Here is a 15198-nt window from a genome sequence, read left to right on the forward strand (position 1 = left end):
AGCTCCCACTCAGCCTGGAGGAACCACAGTTCAGCACAGCTCCCAAAGACCTGCTCCGAAGGCCAGGGCTAGGGTAGCAAGACAACACTAGATGGCAACTTGCACGTGAGATGCTACACCAGCACTACCAGTCGCAAGGAATTCACTCACAGGATTCTGTTCAAACGAAAGGAAGATATGAAGACCTGAGCCCAAACCACAAACAGCGGAACAGGGCAAAGCTGAAGAACTCCAGTGTTCAGCTATGTCAGTCCTTAGCAGAAGAGAGGAAATAAATCAAAGGGTACTCTTCACCTCTTAAAATCAAACTCAATTTCCAGTAAGATCCAATCTGTTTGCGTTTTACTTACAGTCACTTTGAGCTGATTCAGCTTTTTGCCTTCTTGGAAATTAAAACTCAGCAGCAAGGTTTGTCAGAGAAACACACGAGAGCAAATTGAACCTGCAGTCAGCCTGGCCTGCTAAGAAAGTGCCAGCAGAGCGGCAGGGAACCGCAATGAACGCCCTGAAGAGTTCTGCTGGGGAAGGAAAGCCAAGGGTTTCTGTTCAGAGAAGCCCAGGAAGCGTTAAAACTCGTGCCTGCACCCACTTCGGAGTCTTCCCCACACGAAGCAACAGCAGTTTCACACAGACTTCCTGACAATCAGATCATCTATTCCCTTAATGTGCGCAAATAAAGGGAGTGCTTTGCACCAGTCCCTAGAGGAGAGGAAAGAGATTGTGACTGAGCAATCAACTGCCATGAGCAGAAACTGCTACCTGGGAGCTCCCGTCCCCTCTAAAGAGAGCAGTAACACAATCCACAAAGGTAATTCAACTCCTGTGGGAGAATTTGCGGCACAATAGGCTGCAGCTCCTTTCAAAACGGATTCGTTTCATTTATTTATTTTAAAGTCCACTGATCATCACAAAAAAAACCCCCATGGGAAACGCAACTAAAGAGAAAAAAAGTCCAAGACCTAAGAACCCAGAGCTACGAGTAGATGTGAGCCTGTGTTGCACGGCACGGGTGCCCGCACAGGAGGAGACAACACATGCGCGCTGCAGGCAGGCGTGTGGCCAAGGCGGGTTCCTTTATGTCAACCGCTGCACGATGACGGCATTGAGCAGGTTGGCTTCCTTCAGGGTCTGGTTCTCATCCGTCAGCTCTTTATTGGGGAAGGTAGTCATGAGGACAAAACTAGTGGCAGCCATCGCTGGCCGGGCGTCTACAATGAAGAGCCTGATGTCACGGATCCTGTCCAAAGGGATCAAACATACAAGGGTGATCCTGTTAATGAACATCCTGTGGAAGCACATGGCAACAGCCTCAATTTACCCCTTCCAGGGCATCCAGCCCTGCAGTCGCTGCACTTGCTTTTCAGGGAACAGCAAAGGCCACAGCCAGAAAATTCCAGTTAACCTGCTCCTCTGTGGGCTCCCATGTAGGGAAATACCATAGGCTCCTTTATAGGCTGAAGACCTACAGCTAAATGTGCTTTTATACAGCCCAATAGAAATGTAAAACTTTCAAACCCTTCAAATGAACAAACTGCTTGACCCTGGCTGCTGTGAAAGACTGAGCTCACCACACACAGCAGAATCCAGCTGACCTCAACTCCCAAGCACAGCCACAACAGCGACACTGGGTCTATTTCCTGCACCCAGTCCTAGAAGGAGACTTTTGTAACTTTTTGCATCGTTCTCAGTTCTCTTACAGAAACTGGAAGGACGAGCATAAACAAACGGCCAAGCTCTCCGAGATAAGGTAGGTAAGGACTTCAGCCTAATGAAGCCGTAGGGTATGTAAGCCAGCTCTGCTCGTCCAAGGGAACTGAGCTGCTCCGAGAGTACCCTTGGAGCGACAGTCCACCCAGAGAACAGCCCAGTAGAAAAGTATGAACTGATTCTCAATAACTGAACCAAGTTCCTAACCATTTGGCAGTTCCTAAAGTCCTTGGCAGAGATTCAGTTGTTGATAGCAAGGGAAGCTCCACTGATGAATGCTCCCAGGTGCAGCAGCATTGGTGATAACCCATCACACTTTGGAAAGCAAATCCTACCCCTTCCAACAGTCAGCAACTGCCTTAAAACCCAGTAATTCATTCCTCTTCACTTATACAGCGGGGCCCCCAGAGCAGGCAAGCCAGGACTTTAACATCTGCGCCACCTATGCAGTCTGCAGTGTCATTCCAGCCTTCCCAGGCAGTAACCCCTGTTTCCTGTTCCCTTTGTACCTGTGATTGTGGTTAAACTTCTGGACCAGCCGCCCACCGTCGGCAAGCCGGATTTGGATGTTGGTGACAGGCTCTGACTCATCAATAGCAATGGCAGAACTGGCTTTGGCTTCATTCTCCGCCTGCTGGGCTGGCGAGCTGGTGCCCATCACCTGGGGCACGGTGCTGGGGAGACACAAGGAGTACCATTAAACACCAAATGGCTCGTCGGGAGCCAGGCAGGGAGCTTAGCGCCTGCTGGGCCCAGCTACCAGCAGCCCTGGTCAAAAGACACCGACAGAAGCTGGAAGTGAGGATTTAGGAGTCAGCTAGGCAGCAGGACTAGAACTTCACCTCCACCACCTCTCTTCTGAGCCCCACACCACAGATCTCCACATGCCCACAGGAACAGGGGCAGCGTAACTGGGAAATGCTGCATCTACAGGACAGACCAAAAGGATTCAAAGGTTCCAAAGGAGGGATCTGCTGTGGGCCAGAGAAAGGCTGAGCCACCTCACCGTACACACCAGTAAACCTCATTTCCTCTCTAGGAGGAACACCTTGCATACCACAGAAACCAAGAGCCTCCTCTTCAGTGAGATTAATCAAAAGGCTCAGCGTAGCAACACTCTCAAGCAGCTGCCTCACACCACACACTGCTGTCTTCTCACCTGCCCAGCTTCTGTCCTTCTCCAGTAAAAGCTTTGAAGACACTTTTAGGTTTCACGTACTCCTCATCCCGGTGATCCTCCATGTCCAGGTTCACTTGTCCGCCCCGTGCTAACCTACGCAGCTCTGCCGGGACTTCCCTGCAAAGAGAGCATCCTAAGGCACCTGCCTGAAGAAGCGAATCAGGAAAGCACAGAGAAAAAAGTGCCACCCACAGACCTCTGGAATTTCAGGAACCACAGTGAGCTCTTGCTTAATAAAGAGGGCAGACGCACGCCTTCCCACTAACTGACACAAGTCAAGGTCACTTTTCCATGGCCCTCACCTGGACTGAGGTGATGAATTAGAAATTCTCAGCCCAAATATGAAAGTCTTTTTGTTCACTTCAAACTCTCAAGGCACCACATAAAGCCAGGCTACCTCCCATTTATCTGAAGTAAATGTTCAATTCTGCACTCCCATGGTTTACATGTGAAGACTCCAGCTCTTGTAAGAAAGCTGAGGTGAAAAGCGCCAGCAATTCAGTAACCTGGATTCCACAAAGGCTTGTGTTTCAGAACACAGCTATTCTTTCTCTCCCCGCTCACTACATACCCTCTGCGGATATCATCGAGGAACTGGGCATTGGACGGATCCTGGTAGCTCCTCAGTTCTCCGCTGTCCAGACTGAATCCACTCTTCCAGAGCTTCAGTACAACGTGCACCTGCAGCAGCCCCCAAAGAGCCATCAGCCTCACTGAAGCATCTTAGTAACAATAATCGGACGCAAAGGGAAAGGTTCCTGACTGGCAGAGGAGTTTCAAGGTGCAGAAAGAATTCCAGTCAGGTTCCTCCAGGCTCAGGGAAAAACCCAAAGCACTGGCTATGTCATGGTCATGCAGAAGTTCCTAGAAGGTGGCACCACAGACTCTTTTTTGGTAGTTGAAAAGCCAAGGATTTGCTAGGCAAGGGGCTGAAACTAAGGTCCCACCAAGGCCTAGGTGGGTATTTGCTCACAAACGAAGCATGGGAGAATCTTGTATTTGTGCTGTTACCTCCACGTCTCTTCAATGGATAACAAAGAATTAATTGCCCAGTACTCTTTGCACACTGTTTTACGCAATCCACATTTCTAAGGAACACTCAAATTCCTAGTTAGAAGTTCAACAGAAAACTGCTCACCCAAGCATCTACTGATCTCTGGTCTGAAACCCCACGAGAAGCAGGATTTGCCACACTGCTGCCCTCCTCAATGTTTATCACACTTTGGAACAATCTGGGCTCACAAGCTGTGTAGCTATAGCAGAGAAACCCCTCAGGTGACAGCAACAAAACAGAACAGAGATACTCACATCCTGGGCAGAGTTCTGCCTTCTCTCTCCTGCCACGTAAGCAGACTCCTCCTCTGGAGTAGCCCCAAGGCGATACCCTCCTCCTGCGAAGGGCTGCAAGACAGAGCAGCAGGCCAAGAGATTAGGGAATGACACAGACCCAGGGCAGCTTGTTTCTCTTTCCTCAATGCAGTTCCAGTGAATGAGGGCTTTGTGGTATCAGCAACATCGATTGCCCTGCAGGCACAGCCACCAGCTCGAACAAGGTAACAAACGTGGCACAAGGAAGCGGCTTTTCTTGACAGTATGATGCACAAAGTGGAGCTGCACTAGGAGAGGAGTCCAGACTAAGCTGTGCTTTAAAGATAATTCCAGGACTCAGCATTACCAAACAGCTGTCAGGGTGGAAGCCATGCACAAACGACAACTGAAACAGGGGACAGACAGATGAGCAACTCATCACTTCTCACTTTTGGCTTGCTTGTCTCGCCACCACTCTTGGCCGTCCGATCAACCGCCACTGCTCCGTGCTCCTTTGCTCCTTTGAACAGATCCTCCACCAGCTCGTTGGGACTCTTCTTCCTCGGAGGACCAACGATCTGCTGTCCACTTCTCTCTGAGCCACCAGCATAAAACCTAACAGAAAGCACAGCGCTGCTGGGTAAGACTGGATTTGCTGCTTCGCCGGGAGACACATGTGACGGGACCCAGCAGTTTTACACCAGGATTCAGCTCATTTTTGTACCGCTCATATCTACAAGTATCAGCTGCTACCAGTGGATCTCCTGCGGTAGTCACTGGCGACTTCCTGCACTGCAGAGACTTCCTCTTTTGTGTTGGTTACTGTAAAATTATCCATTGATCGATAGCAGTAAAGTGATAACAACTCCCTCAGAGCTGGGAAAAGAAATCACCGGGCTCAGATTCAAATGCTCACACCAACTGTGTCACCAAGCTGAACAGACTCCAGCGTGTCTCCAACCTTACAGATGGAAGGAGATGGCCAACACCTAACTGCTGTTTGGAGGGGAAGCACAGGTTTGTGCCACACTGAAAGGCTGCCACACACAGAATGGACCTGAACTGGAAGCAATGAATGCACAGTAATGTCCAATTAAGGGCATCTGGACAACTGCGCTTATCAGCTCCCAGCTGGCTTGTAGCGCATGCAGCGCAAGCTCACGTCTGTTTGCAGCAGACCACGCAGCCTGCCTAGATCGAACCACCCCAAGGCGCATCAGTTCCATTCCATTTACCTCGCCTGGGAACCCACAGGGCATTTAACTCCTTACAGCTGACATCGTAGACGACTTTCCCACTAATGTACCGTGTTCTCATTGGAAAAGGGGCCAATATTTTTCTCTCCACCTCTACATTTCATTACATTTCATTACGTTATCCTTAAGGAGCACTTAAAACCCCCGAAATCCTGAGTAGAAAGAAAAACAATCCCTGTGTTATTCCTGCATTTCCATTCCCTATGGACAGAAAGGATGATGTGGGCTTTCTGTTCTTCCCCTAGGGCTTCCTCATCCTGCCTCAGGCTTCCCCTCACAGCACAACTCAGCGGTGAAAGCAAGTGCCTATACAGCCACGCTGAGTGTGTGCTGCACACAAACCATGCTGATTGGCTTTCCGTGCCAAATCTGAGATGCTTCACTACAGGAATTTCATATCAACTTAAATCCACTTTAAAAAATCCCCATACACAAGCAGGAAGTCAACACAAAAGGGCAGGGACAAACATAGGTTTTAAGCCTTTAACTGAAAACTCACCGCTGCCCTTCCTCCTCTTCGTCATCATCCTCCTGTGCGTGAACGAGGTCTCTAAACGATGTTACTCTGTGGTCACTGCGAAAGTCATGGAGAGAAGCACATCAGCCTCACGACGTGTTTCAACCACACTGGCAGAAGCTCCCGAACCCTGAGGGGGGAGGCTGAGTCTGTCCTGTTTAAAGGGTCTGACTCACGACTCCATGAAGCAACAGAACAGCACTGAGGTAACTTATGCAACAACACCTGTGCCTGTGATGTACAGATCACAGAACCCTGGAATGGTCTGGGTTGGAAGGGACCTCAGAGCCCATCCAGTTCCACCCCCTACCATAGGCAGGGCCATCACCCACTGGATCTGGTTGCTCCAACCTCCATCCAACCTGGCCTCAAACACCTCCAGGGATGGGGCAGCCACTGCTCCGGGCAGCCTGGGCCAGGGCCTCCCCACCCTCACAGGGAAACATTTCTCCCTTAGATTGCATCTCAACCTCCTCTCTTTCAGCTCAAAACCGTTCCCTCTTGTCCTATCCCTGCACTCCCTGATCAAGAGCCTCTCCCCAGCTTCCCTGGAGCCCCTTTAAGTACTGGAAGCTGCTCTAAGGGTCTCCCTGCAGCCTTCACTTCTCCAGGATGAACAACCCCAGCTCCCTCAGTCTGTCCTTCTACGGGAATTTCTCCAGCCCTTGGGTCATCTTTGTGGCCCTGAGGTTTTCATCATGCTGAAGTTTTCACAGTTTAGAGAGCACCGTAAGCGGTGACACAGATCTAAAGGCAGAACTATTTCTCCTGCAAATTAACACACGTCAGTGCTTTAGCTGGACCCTGTGCTTCTACATTTCTAGTTTGCACTGCCAGGTTTCCGAGCTGCCAATACACATGGGTCTGAGGTGAAGCTGCCCCCTCACCTGGCTGCAGTGCCTCTGGATACAGAGCTGGGAGTCGGCTGGGGAAGAGTCAGGATGTCCTCATCACCCCCATCCTCATAGAAACTGGCAAGCGCAATCTGCAAAGGAACATCGTGGCTTTTCAGGATGAGAGCAAATATCCTAGAACATTGGTGAAAACACACACAAATAACAGAGCTGAAACTTCTGTTATGCCAGGCCTCTTAAGGGACATCAAAACTGAAGATATTTCACTTAACTTCCCCCTCCAGAGGTCTCAGCAAAGAGGAGGCTTTGCCAGCTTCTAATGTTTGGCTTTGTTACAGCAGGACACTCACCACACAAGGGTGCCAGAACAACTTCGCAACAGCAGGCCCTTAATCTGAAACATTTCTACAGGGGTGACGCTAAAATTACTGCTCCACAACAGATGCTTTGGGCCATCCCTGAGCAGACTTGGAAAGATTTAACAGAGCCAGAATGTCTGAAGAAGGCGAGAGGGAGGAGACAGTGGCTGATCAGGCCCTAATCCAGGGGCAGCAGGGTCCACAGAGCACTAGAAACCTTGCCAGAATGCAAGGAAAAACAGGCAAACCCAGCAAAATCCAGACGTGCCGTATCTACGCTAGCAATTCAAATTAATGAAGGAGCCAGGATGGGCACTGGTCGCGACCGGACCTGCGGCACCGGCTGGGCCCAGCCCTCACAGCCCAGCGAGAGTCAGAGGCACGGGAGCGGCTGCTCGATGAGCTTTGAGACCGCAGAAACCGAGGGCCCAACCAGACAGCCTTAACCTGCAACATTTCTACAGAGGTGACGCTAAAATCACTGCTCTGAAAGAGCCCCTTTGGGCCATCCCTGAGCGGACTCAAGAGCGACTTAACACATCCGGACAGTCTGTCGGAGAATCAGGGAAGAGACAGCGGCTGAGCAGCCCCTAATCCAGGCGGCTGCGACCAGGCCCGCAGGATACCCGGGGCCCACGGGGGCTCCGCAGAGGCCGAGCCCGCACGGCCCCGGTCCCGCACAGACTCCGGTTCCTGGCCCCAGGCCGCGCCCCCCCGCGGCCGGTCGGGCACCGCGGAGCAGGGACAGAGGCGGCGCGGCGGTACCTGGAGGTCCCAGCCGGAGGACTCGAGGAAGAAGCGTGCCCGCTCCTCCTCGACGCCGGTGACGGCCACGAACTCCCGCAGCGCCTCCTCCCTGTCCGCCATCTCGCCGCGTGCAGCGCACAAACCCCGCCGGGCGCTCGCGGCTCCGCCCCGGAACGGCTGCTGGGGTGCGCCGCGAAAGCGGCCCGGGCGGAAACAGCACAGAGCGCCGCTCGGGGACCGACGCCCGCACAGCGCCCCCCGGCGGAGGAGCGGCGGGCGGAGCCGGGCGGGAAAGAGAACCGGGGTAGGGAGAGCTGAGGTGGGGGAGAACTGGGGTAGGGAGAACTGGGATAGGGGAGAACTGGGATGGGGAAAACCAAGATTGGGAGTGAACTGGGATGGGCACAGCTGGGATGGGCAGAACCAGGACTGGGAAGGGAATTGGGATGAGAAGAGCTGAGATGGGGAGAGAACTGGGATGGGCAGAGAGTTGGGATGGTCAGGGAACCGGAAACTGGGACGGGCAGTACTGGGATGGGCAGAGAGTCAGGATTGGCAGAGCTGGGAACTGGGATGAGCAGAGCTGGGAGCCAGGGCCCACATGCTGGGTGAGGGTGGGTGTGCGGGCAGGGCTGGGTGGCCGGGACCAGTGGCGTGGAGCAGCTCAGTCCATTTATTATCTACTCATGCACCCCATTCCATTTATTTCCAGTTACAGTTGATGAAGCTGACGGTGGCCGAGCCCTGTGACCTGCTTCCAGCACAGCGATCCAAGGCACTGGGGGCCAACAGGGAGTGGAACAGGTCGGTGGCCCCAGTGTTTCTCTCTTCATGCCCTCCTGCGCTTGAAGAGGAAGATGAGGAGGCTGCCGAGGAGTGCCTTCTCCAGCAGGATGCCAAGCCACAAGCCGGGGCTGGACAGGAAGCAGAAACCTGTGCTGGGGACAAGGGGACCTGAACAGCCGGGGCTTGAAGAATGCATCGTGCAGCCCCTGCCACCACGGGGACCCCGGCACGGTGTTACCTGCCAGGGCTGGAGTGGTGATCCATAGCAGAACTGTCTCGCTGATGGGGGCCTGGGCATCGTGCACAACCCGGCAGGTGAACGCAGAGCCGTTCTTCTCCTCCGTCACATGAACTTCCAACAGGCTCCTCAGCTTGAACAAACCCTGGGGCGTCTTCAGTGGCTTGTAGATGTTTTCCACCTTCACCTCCATCCTGTTCTCCAGCCAGGTGACATCCACATCCGCCGAGTAAAACCCCTCCACGTCGCAGGTGAAGTTGATGGTCTTGTTCACCTCAACAGGAGTCCATGAGTCAATGGCCACACGGACACTGGGGGAAACTGCGAAGAGAAGCAGCTCCTGGTGCCCGGCATCCCCCGGCTCTGTTGCCCACAGGGTGCCTCGTCCCCACCCCGGGACCTGGACACCCCGAGTGCAGTTTCTCCCCAGGCTCACCTCGCAGGGCTTCGCTGAGCTGGATCGTCCCCCTCAGCGGGGCCGTCAGCGTGGGGTGCTGCACCTCGCAGGCGAGCTGGGAGCGCACGTCGTCGCGCTGCAGCGTCAGCGTCACCGTGCTGGACATGCTGTAGGAGGATTTTGTCCGCGCTGGGGTGATCTGGGGCTGCTGAGCAGAGATGGGGCCCTTGTCCTTGAACCATTTCACATTGATTTCTTCAGGGAAGAACCCTCCAGACGCACAGGTGAAAGGCACCGATTCCCCTGGTGCCACTCTGTGCCCGGGCCCAGACACGACTGGGGGTGTGGGTTTGGCTGTGAGGAGAAGTGTGGGGTCAGCCCGGGCTCTGCCACCCCCACGGGACCCTCTCCTGGCACCTGAGCCCCGGCCCTGTCCCCCTGTCCCTGAGCAGAGCCCACTGGGCGGGGTGGGATGGGATCACTGGGGCTGCACCAGCAGGGCTGGTTCCCCCAGGAGCTGCTCTGGGAGCTCCACTTACCGCGCACAGACACCTCCGTGCCCTTCCCACGCCGAAACTCCTCATCACCTCGTAGCGTCTTGCGGAACTTCACACAGTAATAGATGCCGGCATCCTCCGGTTGAACATCCCTGATGTGGATGGTGAAGTCTGTGTTGGACTCATCCACTGCCCTCATCACGCGGGGCGAGGACCCTGTCTGAGCATAAACAATGACCCCACTGTCCCTGCCCTTCAGCCACTTCACGGGACCAACAGGACCATCTCCTGATGTGGTGCAGGTCAGGGTGATCGTCTGCCCCGCTGGCACCGTCACTGGGTCCTGAGGCTGCTGCAGCTCGAAGTCCTGACCCGCCTGCGCATCCACACCTAGGCACAGCGAGAGGAGGGTTTGGGGCTGGCAAGGAGCACAGCCTGGGGGCATCACCAGACCTTCGGCCCCCTGCTCAGAGCAGGAGACAGAGAGATGTCCCTGTCCCTCACCCCCTGGGACATCAGCACAGCTGGGGAATGCGGGATGGGAGGGCCAGGGACTGGAGTAGAAGCAGCTCTTTGGCTGAGGATAAAAGTGAGCTGGAAGGGAGGCAGTGGAGAAGAGCCCCAGCCCCCCGTGGGCACAGGGGAGGATTGCCCTGCCAGTGGCGTGGGGCAGTGCGCAGTGGAAAGGCGTGGTGGGGTCCCACTCACCCGGGACTCTGTGGAGCAGGAGCAGCAGCAGGCAGGCAAGAGGCAGCACTTGCGTCACCAGAGCCATGGTGGTTCCCATGTCCTGCTCCCCAATGCGCTGGCTTGGCTCAGCTCAGGTTGGCTTGGCTTGGCTTGGCTCAGGTTGGCTCGGCTTGGCTCAGGTGGGCTCAGCTCAGCTCAACTTGCCTCAGGTCAGCTCGGCTCAGCTCAGTTTGGCTCAGCTTGGCTTTCTTCCGGAAAAGCGGAAGGAAGGGACTCCATCAGCCAAGTTCCTCCCCACACGCTTTGCAAAAGCCCAGCGGGTCCTCACAGCATTCACACCATCTCGTGTCACGAGGTTGGTCCTCGCCAGTGATGTTGGCCCCACTCTCCCTGCGGCTGCGTGGCACGGCCACCGGCACTGGAAGCCAGAGAGCGGGGTGCCCCCATCCGGCACAATCCCCAGTGCATGGCCTGCCCACAGCTCAGCATCCCATTGGGATCGTGGCAGGGGCTGATGGCTCCAATGGACCCAGGGGAGCTGAACCAGGGGGCAGAGCCACTCTCCTGCCTGTGCCCAGCCCAGCCTCATAGGGTTGGGGCACACCTGGAGGTGCTTGGCCCTGGGATGATGGGATGGGATGGGATGACAGATGGGACGATGGAATGGGATGACAGAATGATGAGATGGGATGATAAGCTAGGATGGGATGATGGGATGGGATGATAAACTAGGATGGGATGATGGGTTGGGATGATGAGCTGGGATGGGATGGTGGGATGATGGGTTGGGATGGGATGGGATGATGGGATGATGTGTGAGATGGTGTGTGGTATGGGATGGTGGGATGATGCCCTTGGCGGGTGGAAGCCCCGGGCAGGCACCAAGAGGTTAACGGCCCGCGCTTCTTTGCATTTCCTGCGCAGCTTCTCGTTCCCGTCCCGGCGGGGCAGACCCATGGCGTGGCGGGCGGCGCCGCTGCTGCTGGCACAGCTCAGCCTGCTCCCGGCCCCGGGTGAGCGAGTGCGGGGCTCCGAGCGGCACCGGGAGCGGCGGGAGCGAGAGGGAGTCTGCTCCCAGAGCCCGGGGGGGGCACGGCCGGGATGGGCAGGGAAACGGGAAAGGGAGACAAACGGGATGGGCAGGGAAACGGGAAAGGGAGACAAACGGGATGGGCAGGGAACCGGGATGGGGAGAGAAACCAGATGGGCAGGGAACCGGGATGGGGAGAGAAACGGGATAGGGAGAGAAACGCGATGGGAGAGAACCGGGATGGGCAGGGAACCGGGAAGGGGAGAGAAACGGGAACCAGCATGGACAGAGCTGGGATGGAGAGAGAACCGGGAAGCAGGATGGGTAGAGAACCGGGATAGACATAGAACGGGGAACCGGGATGGTTAGAGAACCGGGAAGGGGAGAGAACCAGGAAGGGGAGAGAGTTGGGATGGGCAGAGAATCGGGATGGGGAGAGAACCGGGATGGGCAGAGAACCGTGATAGACAGGGCACCCGGAATCGGGATGAGCAGGGAACCGGGATGGGCGGAGCCGGGATGGTTAGAGAACCGGGAAGGGGAGAGAACCGGGAACCGGGATAGTCAGAGCCAGGATGGACAGGGAATCGGGATGAGAAGAGCCAGGAGCCGGGATGCGCAGAGCTGACCCCGGCTGTGCAGGACTGAGCCCCTCTGAGCCCCTCTGAGCCCCTCTGGGCTTTGGGCAGCCGGGCTGGGGGCTGCGCTGGGCTCCGGGGCTGCACATCCCTGCCCAGCGCCGCACACCCCCGGCTCTGAACCCCGCTTCCCGCAGAGCCCCGATAACCCCTGGCTCGTGTTGTGCAGAGCTGGGGCGTTAATGTTTAGCAGCAGTCGGGAGTTTTTCCTGCCAGGAATTCCCCCTGGCTCCCTCTGTCCCTTTCCAAACTCCAAGGACTTGCAGTGCCTCCTCTTAACAACACAGCAGGGGGGCATATTTGCCTCTTTATTAATTTTTAACCTCATTCCCGCTGCTCTCTGTGCCTGCAGTTTGACTCTGCCGTATCTAGGGATATTTCTCGGTTGAGCTGCTGCAAACTCTGCACAAGCCGGGGCCGCTCTGCCTGTTCCGCTTGAGCCAAGTGGAGCAAGTCGTCGCCTCGCTCCATTGCTCAGCCCCAAACCCTCCTCTCGCTGTGCCCAGGTGCGGATGCCCAAGTGAGTCAGGACTTCGAGCTGTGGCAGCCCCAGGACCCGGTGACAGTGGCAGCAGGGCAGACGCTCACCCTGACCTGCACCACATTTGGAGATGGTCCCACTGGCCCCGTGAAGTGGCTGAAGGGCAAAGACAGTGGGAATGAGACTGTGTATGATCAGACGGGCTCCTTCCCCCGTGTGACAAGGGCAGTGAGTTGGTCCAACACAGACTTCACCATCCACATCAGGGATGTTCAACCCGAGGATGCTGACACCTATTACTGCGTGAAGTTCCGCAAGACGCTACGAGGTGAAGAGGAGTTTCGGCGTGGGAAGGGCACGGAGGTGTCTGTGCGTGGTGAGTGCAGCCCAGCTCCTGGTGACCCTGTCCCACAACCCCCCTGCTCACAGCAGGGTCCTACACTGCCCCATCCCCACCACCCTCTCCCTGCTCTGCCTTGTGTCTTCCCAGAGACAAACCTCATTCCTGGCATTCTGGCTGCAGCTGTAGTGCTCTGCTTCCTCCTCCTCCTCGGCCTCCTCGTTGCCCTTTTCTTGTATAGGAGGAAGCGCCTGGCTGGGCAGGCTGCCACGAGCAGCTTCTCGACCATCCCTCTGCACTGCTGCGCAGGGACCCCCAGCACCTCCAGGTTCGTACCCACCACCTCTTCCTTCTGCACCCCAACATGAGCAAAACACCTGCCTTACTGTGGTTTTGGTTTCCTCTCTGTCTGAAGCAACGGTTTTCCCCTGAAAGGGTCCTTTGCTCACTGGCACATCACTGCCCTGCGTTGCTTCTCTCTGCATTTCATGGGAGCGCATGGTGGGGAGCACCCAGCACCAGGGACCTCCCTCCAGCCCCTCACCGCAGTGTCTGAGCCTGGCCCAGGTGCACAGACTGCGTGTGGTCCCTCTCCTCTGCCTTTGACATGGGCATCGCGTGACCACATGCTGTGGAGCCTGGCTAATGCTCAGGAAGGGCTTTGAGGAGCGCTGTGCTGAGCGGAGTGGGGAGGAGACCTGGCATCCTTTAGCTCTAATGACCGTCTTTCTCCCCCAGCAGCAAAGTCCTGGATGCAGAGACCTCCCATCTGCCCAGCTGGGTAAGAGTGAGCCATGAATATGGGGAAGAGCATCTGATGTCCTGGCTTGCAGGGCTTCTGCAAGGCTCCAAGGCCAGGGTGGGCACTGGGTGAGCAGCAGCTGCTTGCACATGGTTGTGGCACGCCCCACATCACAGTGCAGGGCTACCCGTGCAGCCGTGGCACCGCTATCCCGGCTTGAATTTGCCATGAGGGTTACTTCTGCGAGATTTTTCTAGTGCCAGCGTTCACCATTTGTGTGCACTTTGCAGAAAAGCAGCAAGGAGGACAATGAAATCCACTATGCTGATCTCCAGCCCCTACCTGCGGTCCCGCGGCGTGACAGGAACCCCGGCGCAGCCATGTCTGAGTACGCCAGCATCAAGGTAGCTGCCCAGTGACGTGCAGCACCACAGCCTGCAAGGCCGAGGAGCCCGTTTCAGCTGAGGAAGCAGGGACATTTCTGCAGAGCACAATAAAGAAGAAGTGAATCTGTTAGCATGGCACAGCTCGGTCCCAGCTCAGCACGCTGTGCTCGGAGCTGGCGAAGCTGCCTTAATTTGTTCCCGTCTCAGTGGCTGCACTGAGCAAGGTGAGGCTCAGGGTTGAACCCACCATGCCAGGGCTCAGCAGCAGCTCAGCCAGGACCCTGTGACTATCTGGAATACAGGATTAGGCCACAGGGCTGAGCACCTTTGCCTTGTGTAAAACCAATGGTGCCAATTGCACTTCTTCACACAAGGTTGTCTCTGCAGGCTTGGGCCACCACCAGCACTTTCCTGGCTCAGTGTGTCCATAATTTGTGTTGTCACCACACCAAGCCTGTCCTCTTTAAAGCCAGCAAGCAGTGGTGCCGTCCAGTCCCGCTTTGCTCAGAGCCATTGTGTCGGTCCCGTGGGGTCCTGGGAGACGCGTGCCCTCCGCAGCTCTGTGCCAGTGCACCCTGTGCCACTGCTGGGCTCCTGCCAAGCCCCCCAGGCAGCTTCCCCAGGATCCCCCAAACCTCCATCTTCCAACTACACGTGGGGCAGCTCTTGGGAACAGTCCTCTGTGCCACTTGCTGCAGCTCGTGTACTGAAGTTGAGCCCTTTCCCACCTTTCCCTGCCCCACCAAAGGGGCCGGTATTTGGGAACAGGGTTCATGGGTTCATATAGGATGAGGGGGAATGGGTACAAACTGGAGAGGGGCATGTTTAGACTAGACATTAGGAAGAATTTCTTCACCATGAGAATGGTGAGACAGTGGAAGAGATTGCCAAGGGAAGTTGTGGATCCCCCATCCCCAAAGGTGTTCAAGGCCAGGTTGGATGGGCCTTGGGAAGCCTGATTTAATGGGACCCCCCATGGCAGGGGGGCTGGAACTAGATGATCTTTAAGGTCCCTTCCAACCCTAACTATTCTATGATTCTATGG

General features: G+C 55.8%; 3 protein-coding genes across 4 annotated transcripts; 1 reads left to right on the forward strand and 2 right to left on the reverse strand.

The window, feature by feature from the left end:
- Positions 1–864: 864 nt before the first annotated feature.
- Positions 865–8107, reverse strand: NSFL1C (NSFL1 cofactor). The gene is made up of 9 exons (XM_054081269.1): positions 7947–8107; positions 6856–6953; positions 5951–6025; positions 4645–4810; positions 4196–4288; positions 3459–3568; positions 2867–3004; positions 2217–2381; positions 865–1237 (listed from the first exon to the last, which is right to left on the reverse strand). Exons 1-9 carry the CDS (start codon positions 8046–8048, stop codon positions 1075–1077), a joined length of 1110 nt encoding a protein of 369 aa, XP_053937244.1. The 5' UTR covers positions 8049–8107; the 3' UTR covers positions 865–1074.
- Positions 8108–8563: 456 nt separating this feature from the next.
- LOC104060885 (signal-regulatory protein beta-1) lies at positions 8564–11273 on the reverse strand. Its single transcript, XM_054081268.1, has 5 exons — positions 10555–11273; positions 9889–10236; positions 9389–9703; positions 8953–9273; positions 8564–8882 (listed from the first exon to the last, which is right to left on the reverse strand). The coding sequence occupies exons 1-5, from the start codon at positions 10631–10633 to the stop codon at positions 8758–8760; spliced, it is 1188 nt and encodes a 395-aa protein (XP_053937243.1). The 5' UTR covers positions 10634–11273; the 3' UTR covers positions 8564–8757.
- A 72-nt stretch (positions 11274–11345) lies between these two features.
- Positions 11346–14042, forward strand: LOC128853798 (signal-regulatory protein beta-1-like). 2 transcript variants are annotated; one of them, XM_054081270.1, is made up of 4 exons: positions 11346–11549; positions 12711–13061; positions 13176–13353; positions 13764–14042. In XM_054081270.1, the coding sequence occupies exons 1-4, from the start codon at positions 11348–11350 to the stop codon at positions 13897–13899; spliced, it is 867 nt and encodes a 288-aa protein (XP_053937245.1). In that variant the 5' UTR covers positions 11346–11347; the 3' UTR covers positions 13900–14042. The 2 variants fall into 2 exon arrangements, with proteins under 2 accessions (XP_053937245.1, XP_053937246.1); XM_054081271.1 differs by having other exon boundaries at positions 11350–11549; positions 13767–14042.
- The last annotated feature ends 1156 nt before the right edge of the window (positions 14043–15198 follow it).

The sequence above is a fragment of the Cuculus canorus genome, chromosome 16 (genome assembly GCF_017976375.1).
Source record: "Cuculus canorus isolate bCucCan1 chromosome 16, bCucCan1.pri, whole genome shotgun sequence".
Taxonomy (NCBI): Eukaryota; Metazoa; Chordata; class Aves; order Cuculiformes; family Cuculidae; genus Cuculus; species Cuculus canorus.